The 27,467-nt window shown below is 38.3% G+C and overlaps 1 protein-coding gene across 1 annotated transcript in view; it reads left to right on the plus strand.

Moving 5' to 3' along the window:
* The window catches only part of CNTNAP5 (contactin associated protein family member 5), a 1,042,386-nt gene that overhangs the window by 672,038 nt on the left and 342,881 nt on the right, over window positions 1-27,467 (plus strand). Inside the window, exon 12 of the mRNA XM_061440248.1 lies at window positions 21,319-21,438. Within this exon, the coding sequence (XP_061296232.1) occupies window positions 21,319-21,438 (120 nt within the window). The remainder of the gene's footprint in view (window positions 1-21,318; window positions 21,439-27,467) is intronic.

Here is a 27,467-nt window from a genome sequence, read left to right on the forward strand (position 1 = left end):
TTGGAGATCTTCATGTGGAGGTCCTACTCACTTATGGCATTTTTAAGAGCCAAGCCAATGTCACTGAGTGAGCTAGGCTATCTTTTAGTTGGCATTATGTTCCCGTTATATGAATCAACCAATTTTTTACCTTCACCATGGATCCATTCACAGCAGCTAAACCTATTTCGTTAGTGAATTTTGTTCCATGTCTGATGGCAGGAATGCCATGATTTAGGGGTTCTGGAATCCACTGGGTATAGAAGGAGAGACCAGCTTAGCCCCATTGGAAACCAGTCTGAAACAGACACTGGCTTGTTCATAAGGCTCGTGATTTCACCTCTCTGGTCCTCAATTTTGGTTGAGTTTTGTTTTTAGATATAAAATGGAGAGTAAAATATTCCTTTTAGTCCTGTATCTTCTTAGAAGCTTCACTTTTTTAGCTTAGGGAAAGATTAGTGATGTGATCTTGTCAGAAGTCCCAAACAAATGCAATCACAAATATTATCTAGGAGTGCTTTCTCAGAGGCAAGTATTGCCACAGTCTAAAGGGTTTCTTTGAGCCAGGATTAGGAAGCAAGGAGGTCCTTCCAAGGACCTTGGGGAACTTCTGGAGCTAAGGGCAGCCGTATTTGCAGAGCTAACTACAGGGAGCATGGGAAAGTTTGTCAATGTTTGCTGGAGACTCTGATATTGAAATAAGTCTTGAAAATCATATTTGATTTTCCATATTCAGTGTATTCCAATAAGATGCCAGAACCTCCCTCCACTAAGGAGAGAATACACAGAGCATAGCCATGGCTGGGCTCAGATTCCAACCCCCAAGGTGATGGTTGTGTGAGCCCAGAGGACTTAGGGTACTGTTCTGAGCCTCTGTTTACTCCCCCTTCAGAAAACTTCCCTGGTAACTCAGATGGTAAAGAATCCATCTGCATTGCAGGATACTTGGGTTCGATCCCTGGGTTGGGAAGACCCCCTGGAGGAGGGTGTGGCAACCCACTCCAGTATTCTTGCCTGGAGAATTCCCCATGGACAGAGGAGCCTGGCAGACTACAGTCCATGGGGTCACAAAGAGTGGGACACAACTGAGAAACTAAGCATGGCCCACAACACAAGAAATCCAGAAAGGAAGGAATATGCATATACATATGGCTGATGGCGTGCTGCGATTCATGGTGTCACAAAGAGTTGGACATGACTGAGCGACTGAACTGAACTGAAGTGATAGCTGATTCACTTCACTGTACTTCAGAAACTAGCACAATGTTGTGAAGCAACTATACCTCAATTTAAAAAAAATAATGGAATTGATATTAACTGTAGCTTATTATAGCTGCAGTTACCTTTTCTTTCATGGTCAAATCACAATGATTTTTTTCTTACTAAAGAGATCCTTCTTTCCCTCCTTTAAGGCAGCTTTTTTGGAATATAATTTACTCAACATGTAACTTCCTCATTTAAGGCATACAATTCAGTGCTTTTTTTAGTATGTTCACAGAGTTGAGTAACCATCATGCGTGCGTGCTTTGTCCCTTCAGTCATGTCCAACTCTTTGCAACCCTATGGACCGTAGCCCACCATGCTTCTCTGTCCATGGGATTCTCCAGGCAAGAATACTGGAGTGGGTTTCCATTTCCATCTCCAGAAACCATAGCAGTAATCTAATTTCATATATATATATATATATATATATATATATATATATATTTTTTTTACCTCATTAAAGAAATGTTTTCAAGTGTCATCAATAAAGTAACATGTACCCATATTTTAAGAATAAATGAGACTCTATCTATTTCTGTTTTGTAAATGAATTCATTTGAATCATTTTTTTTAGATTCCAGGTATACACACTACTATATTTATAGATAATCAACAAGGTCCTACTGTATAGCACAGGAAACTACACTCAGTATCTTGTAAGAACCTATAAGGGAAAATACTCTGAAAAAGAATATATATATATGTATATGTATAACTAAATCACTTACCTGTACACCTGATAGTAATACAAGACTATGCTCTATGAAAAACAAAAACAAAAACAAAAACAAAAACTGAGGCTGACATTGCTGTGTGAGGTTAGCCATCCTGTGTGTGATGTGTGTCAGGCTATGCCTGTGTCCAGCACATAGTAGCCAACATATATAATATCAGACAGTAACTATAACCATCATGTGAGTTAGTGTTCTGTTTCATTGCCATTTCCTTATGCTGGATACATTTCTCCCCTGCATTTGTATGCTTCCTCATGATGTGGTGTCCTGGACTGATTCTGAATTTTTGTGTATATTGAAATGGACATTTGGATTACAAAAACATACATGTAAGACCTCACTCATCACTGTATTGAAACTTTTTTTTTTGCCCCAGAAAAAAGTAATATTTCCATTTCTCTTTAAATTATGTCTGATTAATTGTTTCTTACATATATGGATTCCTAAATAAGCTATGCAAAGCGTGTGCTAAGTCGCTTCAGTCATGTCCAACTCTTTGCAACCCTACAGACTGTAGCGTGCCAGGCTCCTCTGTCCATGGGATTCTCCAGGCAAGAATACTGAAGTCAGTTGCCATTACCTTCTCCTGGGTCTCTTCCCAACCCAGGGATCTAAACTGAGTCTCTTGTATCTCCTGCATTGGCAGGTGGTTTCTTTACCACTAGTGCCATTGGGGAAGCTCTTCAATAAATATGGAGTACTAGATGAGCTATATGATAGTTTTTTTTAATTTTAAACATGCATAAAAATGACCCTGGATTGTGCTTAGGTCTTATTTATTTATTTTTCTATTATGTTTGATCACAAGATATTGAATATAGTTCCCAGTGCTATAGAGCAGGACTTTGATAAACAACAGGTTTATAGTATTCTCTATATAATAGGTTGCATATGCTCATCTCAAACTGCCTCTCCCCCTTGACCACCACAAATCTGTTCTCTATGTCTATGAGTCTGTTTCTGTAAATAAATTCCTTTGTGTTGTATTTTAGATTCCACGTAGAGGTGGCATCATGTGATACTTGTTTTTCTCTGACTTCACTTATATGATAATCTCCATGTTCATCCATGTAGCACAAATGGCATTGCTTCTTTTTTTATGACAGAATAGTATTCCATTGTATATACGTACAATATCTTCTTAATCTATTCATCTTTTGATGGACACAGGTTGTTTCTTGGCTATTGTAAATACTGTTGCTATGAACATAGGGGTACATGTTCATAGTCTTAGGAGTGTGAATTATAGTTTTCTCTGGATGTGTGTCTGGGAGAGCGATTAGTGGACCATACAGAAAGACCTATATTTGTCTCTCCTTGGCTTATCTTTTATTTCTTCTTCAGAGTATTAATGCAAGTCCCCTCACTTATCTTTCTGCCCTCAGTCTATCAGTTCTGGCCCAGCTTGCAGAGAGGTCTCTTGAAAGACCTCTTCTGAAGGCATGTGTGGTCCTCAGGTTCCCACATGGGTTCTCCAGCTTGTTCAATGTATATGTTTCTAAATTCACCAACACCCATTTGTGGAACACCTACTGTGACAAGGAGAGTCACTGAGAATACAGTGGTACTCACTACCCATTTCCAAAAATATTCATCCTAGGAACAGAGAATACAATTTAACCTACTCCCTCATCTGACTTAGCATTTGAGAGCAAGAGTGATACCTTATTCATCTTTGTGTGCCCAGCATCTATGACTAATTCAGATTTTGGGTATGGTGCATATTTGAAAACTTCTTTGAAGAACTATGTAAATGTATTCAATTCCTCTTATTTAAATAGTTAGAGTATTTACATGTGATAGCAATTGGATAGGCCTCATTGACTGAATGCCTCAGTTCAGTTCAGTCGCTCAGTCGTGTCCGACTCTTTGCAACCCCATGAATCGCAGCACACCAGGCCTCCCTGTCCATCACCAACTCCCGGAGTTCACTCAGACTCACATCCATCAAGTCAGTGATGCCATCCAGCCATCTCATCCTCTGTCGTCCCCTTTTCATCCTGTCCCCAATTTCTCCCAGCATCAAAGTCTTTTCCAATGAGTCAACTCTTCGCATGAGGTGGCCAAAGTACTGGAGTTTCAGCTTCAGCATCATTCCCTCCAAAGAAATCCCAGGGCTGATCTCCTTCAGAATGGACTGGTTGGATCTCCTTGCAGTCCAAGGGACTCTCAAGAGTCTTCTCCAACACCACAGTTCAAACGGGTAAAACAATTTCCATACTTTATCTCATTCTCATAAAAACCTTACAAAGAAGATAAAAGTCATGCGATTAGGAAACTTTCCAAGTCTTTGTAAAGCATCAGTGGTGTCTGAATTCAGGGTTACCAGCTTCCAAAGTCTTTCCAGAAAGATATCAAATGTTTAAATGATAACAGTATTAATCGAGTTAATTTAATGTATGAGTTGGTAATTGTTCTTGATTCACATAGATACATGATGAATATCACTGCCCCAAAGACATACAGTATCACCAGGCAAAACCAAAAGGGAAAAATACACAGAGGCACCATTCTGAGCAAAAGTTGAAATCATTATTTTGACTGCGTGTGTGCCAATATGTATCAGAAACTTAAGTTTTCAGCAAATGAGACAGAATTATACAAAAAAGAAGACTCATGGTATCTGTTACTATTTAATAAGGAAAGCTTTCAAATTTTTTTTTCTTCCAGAACAAGGTTTCTTAAGTTTTAACTTGTTAAAGAATCACCTGGAGATCTTGTTAAAACACAATTTACACAAACTTAATACCCAGATGTTCTGATTTAGGATGGAGTCTATGGATTTGCATGTCTAGTAAGCTCAGAGTAATGACAGTTGCTGTGGTTTGAGGACCACATTCAGAGAATCACTGCTTAGAAGCAAAGCCCTCTGAGGTTCATGCCACACAGGCCTCAAGACCCCCACTGCTTTGTTTCCATGCCTCTGGTGAGCTAGACTTAATTCAGATCTAGATTCCTAGAAAGGTTTGTACCAAGGACGTTTATATACTTACTTTATATTGACCCAAGGGATCTTCCAGATCCAGGGATTTAACCCAGGTCCTCTGCATTGCAGGCACATTCTTTAACATCTGAGCCACCAGGGAAGCCCTAACTATATTTATATTTTATATTGCAATATAACATAACACACTATTAAGGATAATTACTGTGTGTTTTATGGATTAATTCACTGGATCACAGAAGGCCAGAGTGATGTGATCTCTAATGGGCCTGTAGTTACAAGATTTTCAATTTGAATTTAGCAACTGATGCTTCACTTTCTTTTTTTTTAATGGAATAAGTTGTGGTTTCTAAGGAGAGAATAGAATATCTCCTCATCTTGGCTGTGATCTTAGGCAGAGGAGGAGCCTTTGGAACTCATCAGAGGTCATCTGATGGCAATGGTGCTCCATTTGGACCCTGTGGGCCAAATGAAACAACATATGCTAGAGGTCCAGAGCAGTGTGTCCTGCAGATACCCAAAACACCTCTAGGGCCTTTTCTGGGGCATTACATCCAGCCCCTTGACTTTTTTTTAAGTTTATTAAGCCATATTTTTGTATCATAAGTTTCATGTAATTAAATTGATCGTTCCAGTGGGTTTTAATACATTCACACTGTTGTACAGCCATCATCATACCTGTTGTAGATTATTTCAACACCTGGTACACATTAGCCATCATTCCCCAGCCCCAATGCCCACCCCAACCCCTCTACCAGCCACTAATGCACTTTCTAGCTATACAGTGTTGCCTTATTGGGACCTTTCACATAAGTGGAATCACTCAGTGTATGATCTTTTGTGACTGGCTTTTTTCACTTAACACAATGTTTTCAAGGTTCAAGTTTCACCTCTGTGGTAGTATGTATCTGCACATCATTCCTTCCCTAATAAGATTTTACTCTAATACATATTTTTTCCTTTGGTTGATGAGCACTTAAGTTGTTTCCATTGTGAGCTGTTTATGAAAAAGACTCCTGTGAACATTCATGCACAGGTTATTATGTGGACACGTGTTTTCCTTTCTACAGAGTATGTACCTGGGAATGAAACTATTGGGTCCTGTTCTCCTTTTTAAGGTTTTTTATTTTGAAATAATTTACAGCAAATTGGAAAAAAAAAAAAAGTTCCCAAATGTCCTGTGTACTTTTTACAATGGGAACGTTTTACGTAACAGTGATGCAGTATCGTAACCAGGATACTGACTTTTATAAAGTACACAGAACTATTCTGATGCCTCCATTTTGACATGCATTGATGTGTGTGCATGTGTGTGTGGTTCTGTGCAATTTATCACTTGCATACACTTGTGTAATTGCCACCATAACCAAGATGCAGAATTGTTGTCATTACAAGATGAAACCTCATGCTATCCATTTAAGGCCACACCCATCTTCCCCCATCCCTAACCTCTAAGAAACACGAATCTGTTTCCATCTTCAGTAACCTTTTTTAAAGTAATGAAAATGTTACAGAATGTGTGTCTATTTTCAGGCTGTATGAGCTATGTGCAGACTGGGACATCAAAAGATCTATTTTCTAATTTAATCCCTTGACACATTTTTTGAACTAATTTCAGCAATGCAATCAGTTTTAACAAATTCTTTTTTTCTTTTCTTCACTGAAACCAGGCCAAGATAGAGTCCCTCACATCTACTGCACAAGAGGTTTGATAAACTTAATTAAATAAGTGGCTGTTAATGCAAAATGCTTTACAAGCATTTATTTAATTACTAGAATTAATTTGATCTTATTTATATCTGTAGGCTGTGTATGTAGATCTGCAACTAAATTTGCAATCGTGGTAAATAGATTGCTGGGGACAGAGGGAGGGAGGAAAAAATAGCATGGAAACATTTTTAAGGCCTGAAAAATATGTACTGAGTAAATTTCTTGTCTATTTCTATAGTTTTACAATAGGAATATAAATGGTGGGGCAGAGAAAGTATTGCTCTGACCTTGGCACTTGAAAAGGTGAGGTCTAAATAAAACTATTTTTCTGCCTGAATACTATCATTATCTTTAATGAAAGTGGGCATCACAAGGACATTTCAAATTGTTCCTTAGGTAATAAATTAGCTGCCAGAACTAGACTCAGAATATTTTCCTTAACTATGAAAACACAGATCCATCTGCCCTGTCCAGCTACATAATACATCTGTTTATATTAATATAAAAATCTATTCTAAAGAGTCTTAATAGGTCTATCATTGTCCTTTTCATCAAAGAATACATACCTTTGGGTGTATCTGTTATATTAGACCTTTAATTGTAGCATGAGCATTTACTAGTTGATGTTTTTAGTGGTGACGATCTTTTTATTAAAATTTATTTTACAAAGTATAGTTGATTTCAGTTCAGTTCAGTTCAGTCGCTCAGTCATGTCTGACTCTTTGCGACCCCATGAATCACAGCACGCCAGGCCTCCCTGTCCATCACCAACTCCCAGAGTTCACTCAAACTCATGTCCATTGAGTCAGTGATGCCATCCAGCCATCTCATCCTCTGTTGTCCCCTTTTTCTCCTGCCCCCAATCCCTCCCAGCATCAGAGTCTTTTCCAATGAGTCAACTCTTCGCATGAGGTGGCCAAAGTACTGGAGTTTCAGCTTCCAAAGAAATCCCAGGGCTGATCTCCTTCAGAATGGACTGGTTGGATCTCCTTGCTGTCCAAGACACTCTCAAGAGTCTTCTCCAACACCACAGTTCAAAAGCATCAATTCTTTGGTGCTCGGCCTTCGCAGTCCAAATCTCACATCCATACATGACCATAGGAAAAACCATAGCCTTGACTAGATGGACCTTTGTTGGCAAAGTAATGTCTCTGCGTTTGAATATGCTATCTAGGTTGGTCATAACTTTCCTTCCAAGGAGTAAGCGTCTTTTAATTTCATGGCTGCAATCACCATCTGCAGTGATTTTGGAGCCCAGAAAAATAAAGTCTGACACTGTTTCCCCATCTATTTCCCATGAAGTGATGGGACCAGATGCCATGATCTTCTTTTTCTGAATGCTGAGCTTTAAGCCAACATTTTTACTCTCCTCTTTCACTTTCATCAAGAGGCTTTTTAGTTCCTCTTCACTTTCTGCCATAAGGGTGGTGTCATCTGCATATCTCAGGTTATTGATATTTCTCCCAGCAATCTTGATTCCAGCTTGTGTTTCTTCCAGCCCAGCGTTTCTCATGATGTACTCTGCATATAAGTTAAATAAGCAGGGTGACAATATACAACCTTGACATACTCCTTGTCCTATTTGGAACCAGTCTGTTGTTCATGTCCAGTTCTAACTGTTGCTTCCTGACCTGCATACAGGTTTCTCAAGAGGCAGGTCAGGTGGTCTGGTATTCCTATCTCTTTCAGAATTTTCCACAGTTGATTGTGATCCACACAGTCAAAGGCTTTGGCATAGTCAGTAAAGCAGAAATAGATGTTTTTCTGGAACTCTCTTGCTTTTTCCATGATCCAGCGGATGTTGGCAATTTGATCTCTGGTTCCTCTGCCTTTTCTAAAACCAGCTTGAACATCAGGAAGTTCATGGTTCACATATTGCTGAAGCCTGGCTTGGAGAATTTTGAGCATTACTTTACTAGTATGTGAGATGAGTGCAATTGTGCAGTAGTTTGAGCATTCTTTGGCATTGCCTTTCTTTGGGATTGGAATGCAAACTGACCTTTTCCAGTCCTGTGGCCACTGCTGAGTTTTCCAAATTTGCTGATTTACAATGTATTAATTTCTGCAGTACAGCAAATTAATTCAGTTATATATATATATACATTATTTTTCATTTTCTTTTCCACTGTGGTTTATTATAGGATATTGAGTAGACTTCCCTCTGCTATATATAGTAGGACCTTGTTTAGTCATTCTTTATATAATAGTTTATATAATAGTGTGTATCTGCTAATCTTAAACTCCTAATCTACTGCTACCTACCTCCCCTTTGACAACCACCAGTCTGTTCTCTGTGTCTGAGTCTTTTTTTTGTAGACATGTTCATTTGTGTCATATTTTAGATTCCACATAGAAATGATATCATATGGTATTTGTCTTTATTTGTCTTTTTTCACTTAGTATGATAATCTCTAGATTTTTCCAGTATTGCTGCAAATGTCATAATGTCATTCTTTTTCATGGCTGAGTAGTATTAATGGAGACAAGTCTTGATACTGAAAGAGCTTCTTTTTTTCCCTTCACACTTCCATCTTCTTCCCAATAGGAAAAGAGATGGTTCTCTTATAGATGACTTCTAATGACCATTTAGCTCTTGTAAAAGACACATCAGGTCATTTCATATGCAGTTGATGGAGGTCTCTTTGTTTTTAGCTTGAATGGGTTTTGCAGAGAATAAAGAAACTGCCATAAAATTGCTCACGTTAGGGTCAATTCAATCTATAGAAGCAATGGGAACACTCACCTAATATTCATTAAATGTTTACCTTTCAGATTTAGAGAAAAGTTCTTGTGCATTTGGAACTTAAGATCTATCAGGGAGACCAAAAGGTGAATCCAAGGATTACCATACACAATGAAAAATAGGATAGAAATGAATGATATATGCTGAGGTTCCAATGGTCAGAGAGGAAGACTTTGTTACTCAGGCTGGATAAAGGGAGATTTTCTGGAGGAAGGACTCTGGCATTTAGTCCCAAAGGACACACATCTCATGCATCCACATGTGACTATGTTGTGTCACTGTGCCCAAGCTGCTCTCTGCCAAGAAGAACCAATCTGATTCAACATGGTAAACACCTACTCAACTTTTAAAACTTAGCTTGAAGGTGGTAGCCATGATAATGTCTCTCCTACCTCTGCAGAAAAAAATAATAACCTTATAATTATGTAAAATATGTATACAACTCCCCACTGCTGCTGCTGCTGCTGCTAAGTTGCTTCAGTCGTGTACAACTCTGTGCGACCCCATAGATGGCAGCCCACCAGGCTCCCCCGTCCCTGGGATTCTCCAGGCAAGAACACTGGAGTGGGTTGCCATTTCTTTCTCCAGTGCATAAAAGTGAAAAGTGAAAGTGAAGTCGCTCAGTTGTGTCTGACTCTTAGTGACCCCATGGACTGCGGCCCACCAGGGTCCTCCGTCCATGGGATTTTCCAGGCAAGAGTACTGGAGTTGGGTGCCATTGCTTCTCCAACTGCCCACTAAAACCAACCAAATAAATATATTGAAACAAGTGTTATTTCTATTCCTCACCACTTCCCTCTTGCTCCTTATACATCACCTTTTTTTTAATAGAATGTGGTTATTTTGTGAAGCAAAAAGACAAATTCGTACCTCCTTTCCTATGCAAGCATTAGCATTTTATACATGCTTTATTCCACTTTGTTTTTCTCTCATAACCATATATTCTGGAGCTCACATTGTAGGATTATGTGCAAAGCTTCATTCATTTTCAAACTCACGTATATTTTATGGTATGGATATACCACAGTTTAGTCCCCAGTATAGGGACATTTCAGGTGGTTCTCTCATTTTGCTGGTATAAATGATGTAAAAATATCTTTATGAATGCATTTTGTCTTAGTCAGCTCTGCCTCCTATGGCAAAATGCCATAGAATGGGTGACCTGAATAGCAGACATTTATTTCTCACAGTTCTGGAAGTTGGAAAGTCCAGGATCAAGATGCCAACTTATTTGATTCCTACTGATAGCTGTCCTCTGACTAGTGAATGGCCTTCTGCTCACTGTGTCTTGTCAGAGAAAGAAAACTCTTCTGTCTCTCTTCTTGTTCTTATAAGGGCACTAATCATGTTGTGATGGCTGTACCCTTATGAAGTCACATAGACCTAATTACTTCTCCCAGAGCCCCTAATTCCTAATACTATCACATTGAAAGGATAGGGCTTCAATATATGAATTTAAGATGTCCTCAGTCAGTCTATAATACATTAAAAAATGTGGGGAAAGAGCAGAGTTTCTTTTAAAATATATATATATTATATGTATTGTATATATAATTATGTATTTTATATATATATATATATATAATATATGTGGCTTTGCCACATCTTAGATTTGCCACAGGGGATCTACTTCCCCAACCAAGGATCAATCCGGGTTTCCCTTCATTGGGAGCATGGAGTCTTAGCCACTGGAGCACCAGGGAAGTTCCACGGCCAGTGATACTTGAACCAAAGTGAGGTTTCTAGGTCAAAGTGTAAATCCCATGTAATTTTGCTAGATAATGCTAAATTTCACACTTAGCATTTACACAATTTTTATGGCCCTTACCCATATATTGGAGTGTGTTTCCCCACATACTGGAATATGTTCTTGATCTTTTGGGTTACTGCTAACTTGATATGTGAAAAATGACAAGTTTTGATTAGCATTTATTCTATTGTGAGCAATGTCAGGTATATTTTCCCTGCTTTTAGGTTTATTTGCATTTATTTTCTTGTGAACTGTCTGTTCTTGTCTTCAACATATGTTTCCATGTATTGTTGACTTCTTCATTTTTATCTTAATTTTTAAAGTATATAAGAGATGTTAATACTTTATGATATAAATTATATTTCCCAGTTTGTCAATTTGTCTTTTTAATTTATGTTATCTGAAAATTGTTTCATTAAACATTTTTTTTATATAAATAAGTTCATCCATATTATTTTTATTGCTTTTGGATTTTGGATTATTGTTAGTTAAGTTTTTGCCATTTCCAGTTTGTAAAGAAATTCTTTCTTGTTTTCCTCTAATACACGTATATATTTGATTTTTTTATATTTAAATTCTTTGTTTGGAATTTTATCCTGGTCTGCAGTATGAGGAGTGGAACCAGTTTTATCTTTTACTATGCAGCTTCCCCATTTTCTAAGAAACACTTATTAAAGAGTCATTTTTCCCCTGTTGATTTGTGCTGCCTTCCTTTCAATCAGTTCAGTCATTCAATTGTGCCCGACTCTTTGTGACCCCATGGACTGTAGCACGCCAGGCTTCCCTGTCCATCACCAGCTCCTGGAGCCTGATCAAACTCATGTCTGTCGAGTCAGTGATGCTGTCGAACCATTTCGTCCTCTGTCGTTCCCTTCTCCTCCTGCCTTCAATCTTTCCCAGAGTCAGGGTTTTCCAGTGAGTCAGTTATTCACATCAGGTTGCCAAAGTATTGAAGTTTCAGTTTCAGCCTCAGTCCTTCCAATCAATATTTAGGACTGATTTCCTTTAGGATGGACTGGTTTGATCTTGCAGTCCAACAGACGCTCAAGGGTCTTCTCCAACACCACAGTTCAAAAGCATAAATTCTTCGACTCTCAGATTTCTTTATTGTTCAATGCTCACATCCATACCTGACTACTGGAAAAACCATAGCTTTGACTAGATGGACCTTTGTGGGCAAAGTAATGTCTTTGCTTTTTAATATGCTGTCTAGGTTGGTCATAGCTTTTCTTCCAAGGAGCAAGTGTCTTTTAAGTTCATGGCTTCAGTCATGCCTTCCCTTATCATATACTAAATTTTGCTGTGCACCAGGATGTCTTTTGGATATTCTGTTCTGGCCATTGTTCTCTTGTTCCATGCATTCATCCATCATCCATCCACGTTTGATGCAGAGCCAGTAGAACCGACCTCAGCACTTCTTTTTTTCAGTGTTTTCCTTGCTCAATTGACTTGCTTATTTCTTCTACCAAATGAGCATTATCATTAATTTGTCTAGAACAAAGAAACAAAACAAGCACACAAACTAAACACCTAATGGTCTTTTGGTTAAACTTGTGTTAAATGTACACATTAATTATGAGAGAAATTTTATCTTAAGAGGATGTTCAAGTGTATTTGTGTTTTTAGGCATGTGCTATAGTTTCCTTATTTTGCTGTTACATGTTTCTCATAAAATTTACACTTGGAGATCTTCCTTTCTCCTTTTCTAACTTTCTGACTTTCTTCCTTCCTTCTTGCCCGTTTTTCTTTCTTCTTGCCTTCTCTTTCCTTCTTGTATGTCTTCTTCATTTCTTCCTTCATTCATTTTTTCCTTCCTTCCCTTCAGTGTCATAAAGGAGTGTCCTCTATTTTTAAACTAAGGTTGCCTGTATAGATGAAGTTTTTGATTTCCATATGTTAATTTTATGGCTTACAACTTTTGTTTGTACTAATTTTACATTGATTATTTTAGTGTTTCTAGGTATGTAATCTGATAATCCACAAAGAGTATTATTTCTTCCTTTCTAGTTTGTATGCCTCCAGTTGTTTTTTCTTATCTAATGTCTATGGCTGAAACTCTAACACAATCTAAAATATGCTTGCTATTGTTCTTTTTTTGACCTGAGTGGGAAATTCTAGCAAGTGTTTTTACATTAATTATCTTTTAAATGAGTGGACAGATAATATCCTTTTTCTTCCTATTGTGATAAACCTATTTCTTTATCTATGCTAATAAATTTCCCTACATTGAACCTACTTGCATTTTTGAACTAAGTCCCCATTTGGTTTTTATGTTCTTTCTAAATATTGTATTGAGCTTCATTTGCTGCTATTTTTGTAATTTTTAAACCTATATTTATAACTGAGTCTGCAATTTTTTCTTTTGGTGGGATCTTTGTCAAGTTTTAGAATCACCTTTATGCTTATTTCATATAACACATTTGGAAGATTTTTGGAGAAGTATAGGTTCAGTTCAGTTAATTCAGTTCAGTCACTCAGTTGTGTCCGACTCTTTGCAGACACAGCATCTGAATCACAGCACATCAGGCCTCCCTGTCCGTCATCAACTCCCAGAGTTCACCCAGACTCATGTCCATCGAGTCAGTGATGCAATCCAGCCATCTCATCCTCTGTCGTCCTCTTCTCCTCCTGCCCCCAATCCCTCCCAGCATCAGAGTCTTTTCCAATGAGTCAGCTCTTCGCATGAGGTGACCAAAGTACTGGAGTTTCAGCTTTAGCATCATTCCTTCCAAAGAAATCCCAGGGCTGATCTCCTTCAGAATGGACTGGTTGGATCTCCTTGCAGTCCAAGGGACTCTCAAGAGTCTTTTCCAATACCACAGTTCAAAAGCATCAATTCTTCGAAGCTCAGCCTTCTTCACAGTCCAACTCTCACATCCATACATGACCACAGGAAAAACCATAGCCTTGACTAGATGGACCTTTGTTGGCAAAGTAATGTCTCTGCTTTTCAATATGCTCTCTAGGTTGGTCATAACTTTCCTTCCAAGGAGTAAGCGTCTTTTAATTTCATGGCTGCAGTCACCATCTGCAGTGATTTTGGAGCCCAGAAAAATAAAGTCTGACACTGTTTCCACTATTTCCCCATCTATTTCCCATAAAGTGATGGGACCAGATGCCATGATCTTCGTTTTCTGAATGTTGAGCTTAAAGCCAACTTTTTCACTCTCTTCTTTCACTTTCATCAAGAGGCTTTTGAGTTCCTCTTCACTTTCTGCCATAAGGGTGGTGGCATCTGCATATCTGAGGTTATTGATATTTCTTCCGGCAGTCTCGATTCCAGCTTGTATTTCTTCTGGTCCAGCGTTTCTCATGATGTACTCTGCATATAAGTTAAATAAGCAGGGTGACAATATACAGACTTGATGTACTCCTTTTCCTATTTGGAACCAGTCTGTTGTTCCATGTCCAGTTCTGACTGTTGCTTCCTGACCTGCATACAAATTTCTCAAGAGGCAGATCAGGTGGTCTGGTATTCCCATCTCTTGAAGAATTTACCGCAGTTTATTGTGTTCCACACAGTTAAAGGCTTTGGCATAGTCAATAAAGCAGAAATAGATGTTTTTCTGGAAACCTCTTGATTTTTCCATGATCCAGCAGAGGTTGGCAATTTGATCTCTGGTTCCTCTGCCTTTTCTAAAACCAGCTTGAACATCAGGAGGTTCACGGTTCACATATTGCTGAAGCCTGGCTTGGAGAATTTTGAGCATTACTTCATTGCATGTGAGATGACTGCAATTGTGCGGTAGTTTGAGCATTCTTTGGCATTGTCTTTCTTTGGGATTGGAATGCAAACTGACCTTTTCCAGTCCTGTGGCCACTGCTGAGTTTTCCAAATCTGCTGCCATATTGAGTGCAGCACTTTCACAGCATCATCTTTCAGAATTTGAAATAGCTCAACTGGAATTCCATCACCTCCACTAGCTTTGTTCGTAGTGATGCTTTCTAAGGCCCACTTGACTTCCCATTGCAAGGTGTCTGGCTCTAGGTGAGTGATCACACCATCGTGATTATCTGGGTCATGAAGATCTTTTTTGTACAGTTCTTCTGTGTATTCTTGCCATCTCTTCTTAATATCTTCTGCTTCTATTAGGTCCATACCATTTCTGTCCTTTATCGAGCCCATCTTTTCATGAAATGTTCCCTTGGTGTCTCTAATTTTCTTGAAGAGATCTCTAGTCTTTCCCATTCTGTTGTTTTCCTTTATTTCTTTGCATTGATCGCTGAAGAAGGCTTTCTTATCTCTTCTTGCTATTCTTTGGAACTCTGCATTCAGATGCTTATATCTTTCCTTTTCTCCTTTGCTTTTCGCTTTTCTTCTTTTCACAGTTATTTGTAAGGATTAAAATTATCTGCTCTTTTAAGGATTCTCTTGAGGAAACATTGGATCCTGCTGTATTTTTCCTTAGGAAGCTCTTTAAATGATTTTTCTCTTTGTTTTTTTAAGTATTGGTCTTTTAAAAGTATCTATTAAAATTTTCCATCTGAATCAGGACTAGTTTTGATGAGTTTGAGACCACTTGAGATCATAACCATAACTCTCTTGTTTAGTTTTCTTAAAGGCCAGAATTACTGAAAATTAGTAGTCATACAGTAAATGTGTATAGAGTATTTGTTACACAATGCACTGGCAAGTGGTAGAGAAAGAACAATTCAATCAGCAACTGTCATATTTGTGCTTCCTGGAAGAGTTGGTGGATTAAACATGTGTATTTACCTTCATCTCCTTCTAATACTTCACATAGTTGATTTTTTAATAGTCCTGTCAGCAGCTGATCATAGAAACATCTTGTCTCTTACCACCTCTTAACCTTCAACTTTAATAACAATGTGATCATAAAAGATCTAAAGTGCACCTGGCTAGAAGTTAGGGAAGCTAAAGGAGGAGCTAGCCTATCTGGAGTAATAGTTGGCTTGGCTGCCCCATATTTACAACTAAAGTCAGCAGATAAGTGACAATGTGTATTATCTGCAGTAGCACCTCATGCCCTACGTTGAACTCCCAAACGTAAAATGAATGTGTTTGCAGTGTCATTTCTACATTCCAAATAAAATGTAAAATATTCCTTTAAATGGTGGACTCTAGCAATGCCAAGAGAGAAGCCCTAAAGACATTAACATGATTTCTTACTAAGTTGTCCAGCCAGTTAACCCTACAATAAAGCCCATGGAAAGCAAACCACAAACGTTTGCTTAGTACTAACAATCAGTATATTGGAGACCATTGTTAAGTCAGTAACATAATTAGTTATTAGCTTTTTCTTGATATATATAACAGTTTAATAAATCCTTAGCAGTATTAATTAATGATAAGGCTAGTTAATATATATTAAGATTTTTATTATGTTTAATTTTTTATGATAGTTATACCCTGTGTTTGATAGTGAAAGTGATAGTCGCTCAGTCATGTCAGACCCTTTGCAACACCATAGACTGTAGTCCACCATGGTCTTCTGTCCTTGGAATTTTCCAGGCAAGAACGTTGGAGTGGGTAGCCATTCCCTTCTCAGGGGATCTTCTCAACCCAGGGATTGAACCCAGGTCTCTTGAATTGCATGCAGATTCTTTTTGGTCAGAAACATTAGAAAAACTCTGCTGTTTACTAGTAGTTATATTATTGTTTTAACTTCAAACATGTTTAAATCCATGAGTTCATAATAAAACTAAAAATGTTCTAACTGGTCATTTTTGGAGGATACTAGGAACCACTTCGGTATTTTTAAACTTATGAATTAAAGGGATAACATCAAGTATTTATCTTGTTTTTCCCATGCAATCTTGTAGTTTAGAGAAACCAACTAGTTGATGGCTGATAATTTATTTGTGTCAAGTGTTCCCACTAATAAATTAAGGAATGATATAACAACTGCTTACCAGCTGGTATGTCTTTGACCTTATATTTTTGAACTCATTTACAGTATCTGTAAATAGAAAATAGAAATGTTTGTTACCGGGTCTCCCAGTAACTGAACCAAAGTTTAAGGAGACCGTGCATTAGGAATTGCAGGGTAACTAAGGTTGGAAATGAACCCTAATCCTTGGTGCCTTATTAGTAAGATGTTTCTTTTACATTCATATCACACTGCAGTGTGACCTGCTCTATGAGGTCAGTGACACAGTGCATGTCTGTCCTGTAGCTCCATTTCTGTTCAGGTCCTGGATCCTCTGTTTGGATTGTATTGGCTAAGTGACTCGCTTTTTTGGCAAACATCATTCAATCAGGGGCCTGACAAACACTTGCTCTCTTGTTGTTCTTAGAGTCTTTACCACAGAAATGTGCCTGCTGACTTTCGAGAGATGTTAGCGGGAGAGTACCCCAGCTTGTGATCAACAAGTTCCTCTGACTCTGCACTGACTTCACATAATTGGGCAGCCCTATAAAGACTGTCCAAGCTTGGCCAAGTACTCCCCAGCCTCAATTATCAAGGACAGAATCATGAAACGATTGTTGTCTTAAGACAGTTCTGTAGTGGTTTGTTATCTAGCAATAGAGAAAAGATAAGATTACCAAATACTGATTATTATTGAAACTGATTGTGATATCAAGTTTATTTTGTTTTTACTCCCTGTGCTCTTAGTGTGTATATGACTTTTTTGGGTCATAAAAAGTAAAAAAGAAAACACTGAATTTAAATATCACTTGAAATAATTTATAAATTATTTTAATTTCCTTTCAATATTTAGGAATTGCATGTCATAAATTTTCTAATAATATGTTTAATTTTGTTTTTTAGTTATTTAAAATATATCATTTCAAATTTTAAAATATGATATATTCAGAAAAGCCTAGCTTTTTGACTGTTTACTCTCCCCTTTTCTTTCTCCAAGATATATATTTAAAGTAGTTATTACCTGAATATTTTGGAAAGTATTTTGGAGAGTTGTTAGTAAGTCTGGAGTTAAATTTGTGATATATGTGTAGATAAAAATAAGGGCTATGACAGAGATAATGAGACAATCATTAATTTCAAGGAAAAGAAAATTTTGTTCAGGAAACACAACCACACTATTATGCTTGCTATTTGTGAATATCATGTATATTGTTGTTTTACCATAAACAGTGATTACTGATCTAGCTAAAATTGCAATCCTGCTATATTGGAAGTATAGGGAAACAGAAAATTCTTTGCATGTGGAAAGACATGATGAAAAAGATAAGTTCTCATCTTTCCCATTGATAAACAAATAGATAACCTATAAATATATTATAAGTAGTAATATGGACATGCAATTGAGAAATAAAATATTTAATACCCAAAGAATAAACTGAGAAATAAATGTCATAGCCTCTGCACAGAAGGGAGGTAGCGCCTATTGGTTTTTCTTGATAGGCACTAATTGATTCATTACAAAAAGTGGGAAAAAAATCAAATAAGCAGAAAATTGACCAAAAAAAGAAGAGGAAACATAGCATGAAATAACTTAATAATGATAGTTTATATTCATCAAGTTCTTCCTATGTGTCATGTACTATGCTAAGTGTTGTATATGGATTATCTCTGAATCCTTACTACAATTATATGACATAGACTCACTTTATACCTATAACCACATGAGACAATTAATGCTTTGGAGCTTTATTAGCTATGTATTGCTGCACAATGAATTGTAGCAAAACTGGAGGCAATGGACATTATCAGATTAAAAGGACCCATTTTTGTCTGGGTCCTTAAGCTACTTGGCTGAGTAGTTCTGGTTCAGTCTTAAGGGTCTGTTGTCACACAGGTGTTTAACTCTAGAGATCTTTGGATCTCACATACACAACATGCCTCAGGAGCTCCCAGACTCACCCTGTGGATCCCTTCAAAGGGCTTCTTCAGGACCTAGCAGTTGGCATCTCTGAAAGCTTGTACTTCAAAAGCACCCAAGATGGAAACTACTTGTCTTTTTACAATCTGGTTTTGAAAATGACATCATATTTGGTTAGAAGCAAATCTTTAATTCCAGCCTATACTCATGGGGAGGGTATGGATTTCAAGAAGTGCTGATTAGGTGAGTTATTTTAGAGGTTGCTGTGCATATTTTCATATGTGTGACACACACCATGGTGTGTTATCAGTTTAAGCCAATAGAAATAAGCTATATGTCATGCTTAGTATGTAGGGTACAAGCTTTCATCTTCCCATCGGCCCCCCAGCTTTAGAAACAGTACATGACTTCAAGGGAGAATTACATGAGAACAAGGATCACCTTGAAATCACTCTAATTTATACAAAGTCAAAGCCTCTGAAGCTTTAGAACTTTATTGGTAATGAATTATTTGAGGCAGCCCTCACACTTGATTGTGACAAACTGCAGCTTCGTGTTCCTGGGACGGGGTATTAGTCACAGGGGCACGTTGTCTAAGGCGAGGAGTTGTTGCTCTACCTTTAAAGTTGTTAGGAGCCACTGAAGTGTTTTAGGCATGGAGGATGACATAATTAGATGTGTACCTACTGCTCTGAGCTATGTTATTTTGTTTCAAGCATCCAATGACATTCTATTTTCTCATGCATGAGATGGCAGATGCCTGCTTTCCACCCCACCAGCTTCATTCATGTGGTGAAATGAGATTTATAAATTTCTTTTATCTGCAGATTGCTCAAAGTGTCCCATCTCAGGACAGCTGTGTCTGCCTCTCTTTGAGCACATAAGGGTCTTTGTGGCTGTAACCAGGTTGTAACCTCCCAAGGCACAGACACTCTGGCTTATCCTTGGTCTGTTACTCACTGGCTACCACAGTGTTGACATATATGAAGGACTCAGTAAATGCTTCTTAAGTCAAACTGAATTAAACTTTACTGGGCACTGTATCTTTGATGATCCTGTTTGTGATGCCAATCATCTTGCTGTTCACACTGTTAGTACTCTTCGCTGAATCCAGGATAGGGAAGGTGTGAGCTAAGAGGCTGGAAGGAGAATCCAGGAGCCATAGGAACTGTAGACACATTTATTCTCTCTTGTCAGGCATGGCAGTCATAACACAGCCTCTCTCCTGGCTGACACAGTGCCTGTAGCAGCAACCATAACCTAACTATAATGTAGCCATAATGGAACCATAGCATAACTTCTTATAACATAACCATGGTGTCACTCCAATGTAGTCTCAATGTGGCAGCAGTCAGGGCTTTTATGGTGAAGCTCATACAGCCGTACCATGCACAGCCACCTGTGACCAAGTGAGTACCTCCTGATGCGCATGTGTAGTGCTGTAAGTGATCTCAGCTTTTACATAGTCACTATTTCAAAATGTGCAGCGAGAGCGAGAAGCTATGGGGCAAAAGGGCCTGACCATGCCACCTTGGCTAATTTCCTCTTTCCCTACATGCACCTATTGGGTGATAGTTATTGTTCTGAGCTCTGGGTATACAGAGATAAGATAATGTCATTTTACTTTATTAGTGGGATTTTCTCGATCTTATGATAGCTCTATTTTTAGAGCTTATTTTTAGTTTTCTAAGGAACCTCCATACTGTTCTCCTTCATGAAAGTAAAAGTTTTAGTTCCTCAGTCGTGTCTGACTCTTTGTGATCCTCTGGACTATAACCCACCAGGCTCCTCTGTCCATAGGATTCTCTAGGCAAGAATACTGGAGTGGGTAGCCATTCCCTTCTCCAGGGGATCTTCACATCTGGGGGAATAGAACCTGAGTTTCCTACATTGCAGGCTGGAAGGAGAGCCCAGGAGCCACCAGGGAAGCCTTTTATATTCCCATCAACAGTGTCATAGAGCTCCTTTTTATCCACAACCTCTCTAGCATCTATTATTTGTACATTTTTAATTTTTTGTATCCCATTGTGAGTGTGACAGCCTACTAGGTGATGAAACACAGCCGCAAACTGCACTCAGTCACCACTTAGATTCTGTAACCATTGCAGGAGATGGAATAGTGTATGATGTCCTAGCTTCACAGCTGTGTGAGTGTAGGTGAAGGACAATACATCAGCATAGGGAAGGGCTGTATAATAGGAAAGGGGAGATTTTTTAGAGACTGTAACCTAGGAGCTGTTGAGAAGAATGGGTATTAGGATGAATGCCGGAGACAGTTCCATCAAACATTGGGCTACTTGTTTCTGAAGGCTTAGAGGGAAATAAGATTATAGGAGACGGGAAAGAAATCACAATTGGAAGTCAATACAGTAAGAGTTACTGATCCTCCAAAGGGACATGCAGAGCCAAGCAAAGTTTCCTCTCTGCTGCCTTTATGTCTTTCCAGCCCTCTATGAGCAATCCTGCGAGGTGTACAGGCACCAAGGCAACACGGCTGGTTTCTTCTATATCGACTCAGATGGCAGCGGGCCCCTGGGACCTTTCCAAGTGTACTGCAACATCACAGGTAAGGGTGTAAAATTCCCACTCATGCTTCATGTCGTTACGTGATGGTACACAGCAAAGGAAAACCCACTGGAAGGGAACACTTGTATAAATAAAAAAAAATTAAAGACCAACTTCAGAGGGGAGATTGTATTTAGGTAAATAATAGGAATTAGCAGCTATTTTATTTTCATGAGAGAAGAGAATGTGATAATGGTCTTGACAAGGTTCCACTGAACCAAGGATTAATTATCAAGCATATTTTGCAGAGCTAACCAAGGTCATTTCTCTCTTAGAAGTCAAAAACAAAAAGAAAACCTCTCAGAGTTGGGGGGATTAAACAAAATCTTCTATATTAGTGCAACTGACCAGTTATCCTGCAGATGCCTAATCAAAACCTGGGATAATTCTATTTTCCCTGGCAATCTCATAACCTCTTGTAACTTCTTTCTAAAAGTAGTCTAAGGACATATTAAGAGCCAGTTACTATATGGAAACAGCATGTGATTACTAATTTATTCTTTAAAAAAAAAAAAAATTCCACACCACAACCTGGTGTAATAGTTATTTAAAAATATAGCAATATGAGTACTCTGTTGTGAATATTGTTAATCAGCACATACACATTTTTGGTTTGTTTGTTTTGAGCACTGGCCTTTGAAAATGCCAGCAGAATCATGTAATGAAGCAGAAAAGTAGGAGTCTATCAAGGCTCTTTGAGTCCTTAGGCCCCAGGCTCTATTGCAACTGGGTAACCGCATCACATCTGTGGAGCTCTTTCCATAGCCAAACACTGTCCTGGGGACCCAGGATATTCAGAGAAATAAGACATAGTCATTGTCATTCATAGGCAGTAAAATCAGGAAAAACAGCATGCAATATTACAGGTAGAAATGTAAACAAACCATTGCCAAAACAGTGATGAAGGGCATTTAGCAATAATTTGCCCATCTGAATACAAAGGACCACACTTTTTCTGCAGAAAATGCTAGTTACATGGAATTGTGTGTCATTTCATTCCATTTCCATAATACTTCATTTCTCCAAAATGTATGCTAACTGCTTCTCAATAGCCCTATGACATAATTAGAAACTGTGTTACTGTTTTCTTTTCATGGTTATGCCAGCCTGTAATGTTCAACAACCTGGTCAAGAAGTAGACTTCTTAGTAGATCTTGGTTATTTTCCAAATTTAATTAACATATGAATCTCTGGGGAATAATGTTAAAAATAGACTTCCCAGAGTCAGAAATTCTAAATTCAGTAAATGCATTTTACTGAGCTTTTCAAGTGATTCTGATGTAATTTGTCCTCAGTCCACAATTTGAAAAAATGGAGGAAGTGATTTGGTTACAGAATGAGGCAAAAGAGATCAGTGTCAGCTGAATGATGGGTGTGACATATAATAATAGGATTTTTGGTCATGGCATCAATTACTCAGCTCCTGCCATCTTTGGGAACTGAACTGAGAGTTTGCAGATATCATGTCTTTTAATTCTTTGCAACAAAAATCTGGGTAGATACTTTTAACTCTCTATATATTACATAGAAGGAAAGAGCATATGAGAATTTCATGACCTGCTAGACAATAAATCCTGAAAGTTATAGTCAAGACTCAGGAAGCAAGCAAAACCTTCTGGTGCAGCAATAATCTATATCACTGAAACATTAATTGGATACTTTGTATTGCTTTTATTTTGCTTGAAACCCTGTTTTTATTTTTGTAATAAAAGTAATCAATGCTAATTACAGAAAATTTAAGGGGAAAAAAAGTGTGAAGAAATATAAGGTCATACATAAACCACAATCAAGAGATTGCTATTGATATTTTATTATTAGATTTTCCTTGGGGCTTTTTAAATATAAATGTATATGTGTGTTTTTCTATGAATGTTTATGTTTTTAGATATATATTTTATATTATGAATTTAATAGATAAGCACAGACTAATCCTATTTTTATTAAAGTATATATATATATATATGTTGAATATAGCTTGACAAATTTAACTCCACCAAATAATATAAATATAATAACACACCATGTATGACTGATTCATGTGTCTCATTTACATGAAATGCTCTACCCCTCTTTGGAAAGATTTCTCTCAGGATTTATGTTTGATGTTTGTTCATGAGTGGCTAAAGATGAATGTTTACTTATATTAAAGTTTGCTGTTTTGCTGATATGGTGCTAAAGGCATCAAGGCCTCTGAGTTATGTCCCAAAATTGATAGGCTGTTTTGTGCATGATTGAGGAATTATTTGAAATATGCTTTTTGGTCACATCAATTGCAAATATATAGGTGTTTTGTTTGGTTTTTGTTTTCCTAAAGATACTTGTAGAAATAGAAGCCAAATTCTGTGTAGGCTGAATTATATAATTCTCATATTTAACTGACAAAAATTTTTAATGCATAATATAATGGTAATCAAGTACATTTTTTTTGTTTGTGAATGTTAAGTGTTCTTAAATGTTATTAAATGAGACTGACTTATGACACAGGATAAGTGTGACAAAGTGCTTCAAGGAAGAAAGGGATGCACAAGGGGGGGAGGGAGCCAGGGATGGAGGAGAGGGAAGGTGGAAGTCGTCAGAGAAGACATGCTCTGTGTCTCACTCTGTTTTTTTTTTTAATTAATTAATTTATTTTAATTGGAGGCTAATTACCTTACAATATTGTAGTGGTTTTTGCCATACATTGACATGAATCAGCCATGGGTGTACATGTCCAGAGTGAACAGGGTGGGGGACACATGTTCACTGTGGTTTTTAAAAGCACAAAGCTACTGATTCCCACACTTTTCAGAGGCATTCCTGAGGTCATAACTCAGAAAGTATGAACAATGCTGGGAGGCAGGGAACCTGGGTTCTCTCTCTTCTCTTCCTTGTGCCAGTTGGCTGAGTGCTTTGGCCTGACTGTGCATTTCCAAAATAAGAATCTGGAGCCAAGTGGTCCCACAGGTCTTCCTCATTTAGAACTCCCTGAGACATCATTGGGTGGGTGGGTGGGTGGGGTTCCCTGGGGGCTCAGAGAGATCATTTGAGTTTCAAAAGAAAGGGAAAAAGAAAAGTTTCTCGTAAGTCTGAAGACACTTGTAAATGGATATCTTGAGGGTGATGAACAGGTTTTATTTATGGAAAACTGTAAATCTGAATCCCAGATACAATGTGTCTCTTTACAGTGTATGCTACCCATTTCTACAGATGAGGTGGCATTTTACCCCTCCTGGGAAATTTAAGTCTGTAGTGGCAAAGAACCTGCAGTGTGGGAGACTTAAGAGATGCAGGTTCAGTCCCTTGGTTGGGAAGATCCCCTGGAGGAGGGAGGGCATAGCAACCTACTCCAGTGTTCTTGCCTGGAGAATTCCATGGACAGAGGAGCCTGGTGGGCTATGGTCCATAGGTTTGCAAAGAGTCAGGCCCGACTTAGGTAACTTAACAGCATCTCACCTACTACAGGGTAATCTTTGGGAGATGAGGTCCCCAAGTACCCCTTTTGGTGGAAAGCAGTGTGATCTCTGCCTGGGATGGTAGGGCAAATTATAGGAGAAACTAAGGGTGTGATTAAGCTGATGTGTAGGGTGGACTAAATGTAGGCTTGTACAGATTTCAACAGGGTGCCATACCCAAGGCTATATTCTAAGTAACTTCACTACAGGACTGGGCTTCCCTGTGTGGCTCAGACGGTAAATTGTCTGCCTCCAATGCGGGAGATCCGGGTTCAATCCCTGGGTTGGGAAGATCCCCTGGAGAAGGAAATGGCAACCCACTCCAGTACTCTTGCTGGGAAAATCTCATGGATGGAGGAGCCTAGTAGGCTATGGTCCATGTGATCGAAAAGAGTCAGACAGGACTTCACTTTCGCTTTTTACCACAGGACTAGGGGGTGGGAGAGACGGAAGGCCCAGTGTTTAGATGGAGGACTGAGTGAAGTTATAGATGAGAAAGACAGAGTATGTTTCTTCAGGAATACATGTTTGCCCTGCTTTTAGCTTATCTCTAAATGATGTACAGTTCATTTTGGTTCAATTTAAATGTGTACATTTCAGGCACTGCATGTGCAAACTGCAAAGGATGCACAGTGTGTCTGCCTCAGTGTCTTTGTGCTGCTCTAACAACATTTCACAGATTGACGGCTATAACAACCCCAGGAGTGTGTTGTCTCACAGTTCTCAAGGGTAGAAGAATAAAACCTAGGTGCTAGCAAGGCCCAACCACTCTTATACCTTTTGGGGAGACTCAGTCCTTCCCGGCCTCTTCTCAGCATCTGGCAGTTTGCCTGACCCGTGGGCACTTCTGGGCTCCTAGCAGTAGCCCCTGTCTCTGCCTCTTGAAGACTGTCTCCCTAGTTCCATGTGACCACCACATCACATGTAACCATTTCCTTTTATTCATCTGTGTATCTTTTTCTTTTCTTCTTATAGGGACACCAGTCATGTTGGATTAGGGTCCAACCTAATGGAGTATGATATTATCTTAATTTGATTACCCTTGTGAAGAATCTATTTCTCATTAAAGCCTTGCATATTCACAGGTGCAGAGGATTAGGTATTCAAGAGATCATTTTCGGGGACACAATTCAGCACAGAACAGTATCATTTCAGTCTCCTTTACAGGCTAATCATGGAAAAGACACAGTGGTAATGAAAACGTCTTGTCAAGGGTGTACCTGTGTGCTGTGTGCTGAGAGCATGCAGTAGGGGCACCTAGCCCAGCCTCTCCTGGAAGAGCTATCAGGCAGACAGGTAATGTCTCTAAGACCTGGATGGAGAGTAGGAAGTGACCAAAAAAAGACACAAAGGATGGCATTTCCAGGAAGAGCAAATGAATGTCAGAACAAGGTTCCAGGGGACCTTGATCCTGCACATTTCTTGGGCCCAAACTCACCAGATGAGTTTCTAGTTTAGAACATTTGGAAAATACATGAAACTGAATGACTAAAAAATTAAAAGATAAAACTCACTTGAATAGGAACAAAACAGAAGTTTTTGAAAATTCGTCATCTGAACTACAGTTTGTCAGCAAGGAAATCTGCTATCTTAATTTTAGGGAAAATAAAGATTTTTCTTCAATTTACTTTTTATTTTTTATTGGAGTATAGTTGATTTATAGTGTTGTGTTAGTTTCAGGTATACAGCAGAGTAAATTATACGTATACATATACCCATTCTTTTTCAGATTCTTTTCCCATATAGGTTATTACAGAATATACAGTAGGACCTTGTTATCTATTTTATATATAGTAGTGTGTATATGCTAATCCCAAACTCAATTTTTTATCACAGATAATTCTTGAGCATGCCAGACTATTTACCTATCTCCAAAGGAAAGAAGAAAACTTTTCTTACTTTTAACTTTTTATTTTGCATTGGAGGATAGCTGATTAACAACATTGTAATAGTTTCAGATGGACTGCAAAGGGACACAGTCACACATACACATGTGTCCATTCTTCCCCAAACTCTCCTCCCATCTGGGTTGCCACATAACATTGAGCAGAGTTTCCTATACTACACAGTAGTCATCCATTGAAAATACAGTAGAGTGTACCAGTCCATTTCAAACTCCCTAACTATCTCTACCCTCATCCTTTCCCCCAGCAACCACGAGTTCATTCTCTTAAGACTATGAATCTTTTTGTGTTTTGCAAATAAGTTAATTTATATTACTTCTTTTTAGATTCCACATATAAGGGATGCCATAGGGTATTATTGCTTTTCTGTTTTACATCCTTCACTCACTGGGACAATCTCTAGGTCCATCCATGTTGTTGCAAATGACACTAATTCATTCTTGATAGCTGAGTAATATTCCATTGTGTATATGTCCTGTTTTCTTTATCCATTCCGTTGTCAAGGGACATTTAGTTTGCTTCCATGTCTTGGTTATTATAAACAGTGCTGCAATGAACAATGGAGTATATGTAACTTTTTGGACCATGTTTTTGTTTCCAGACATATGCCCAGAAGTGGGATTGTAGGGTCATAGCTTTATTTTTAGTTTTTTAAAGGGACATCCATATTTGAACAGTTTTCCGAGCACCAACAA

Source organism: Bos javanicus, chromosome 2, assembly GCF_032452875.1.
Source record: "Bos javanicus breed banteng chromosome 2, ARS-OSU_banteng_1.0, whole genome shotgun sequence".
NCBI classification, from domain to species: Eukaryota; Metazoa; Chordata; class Mammalia; order Artiodactyla; family Bovidae; genus Bos; species Bos javanicus.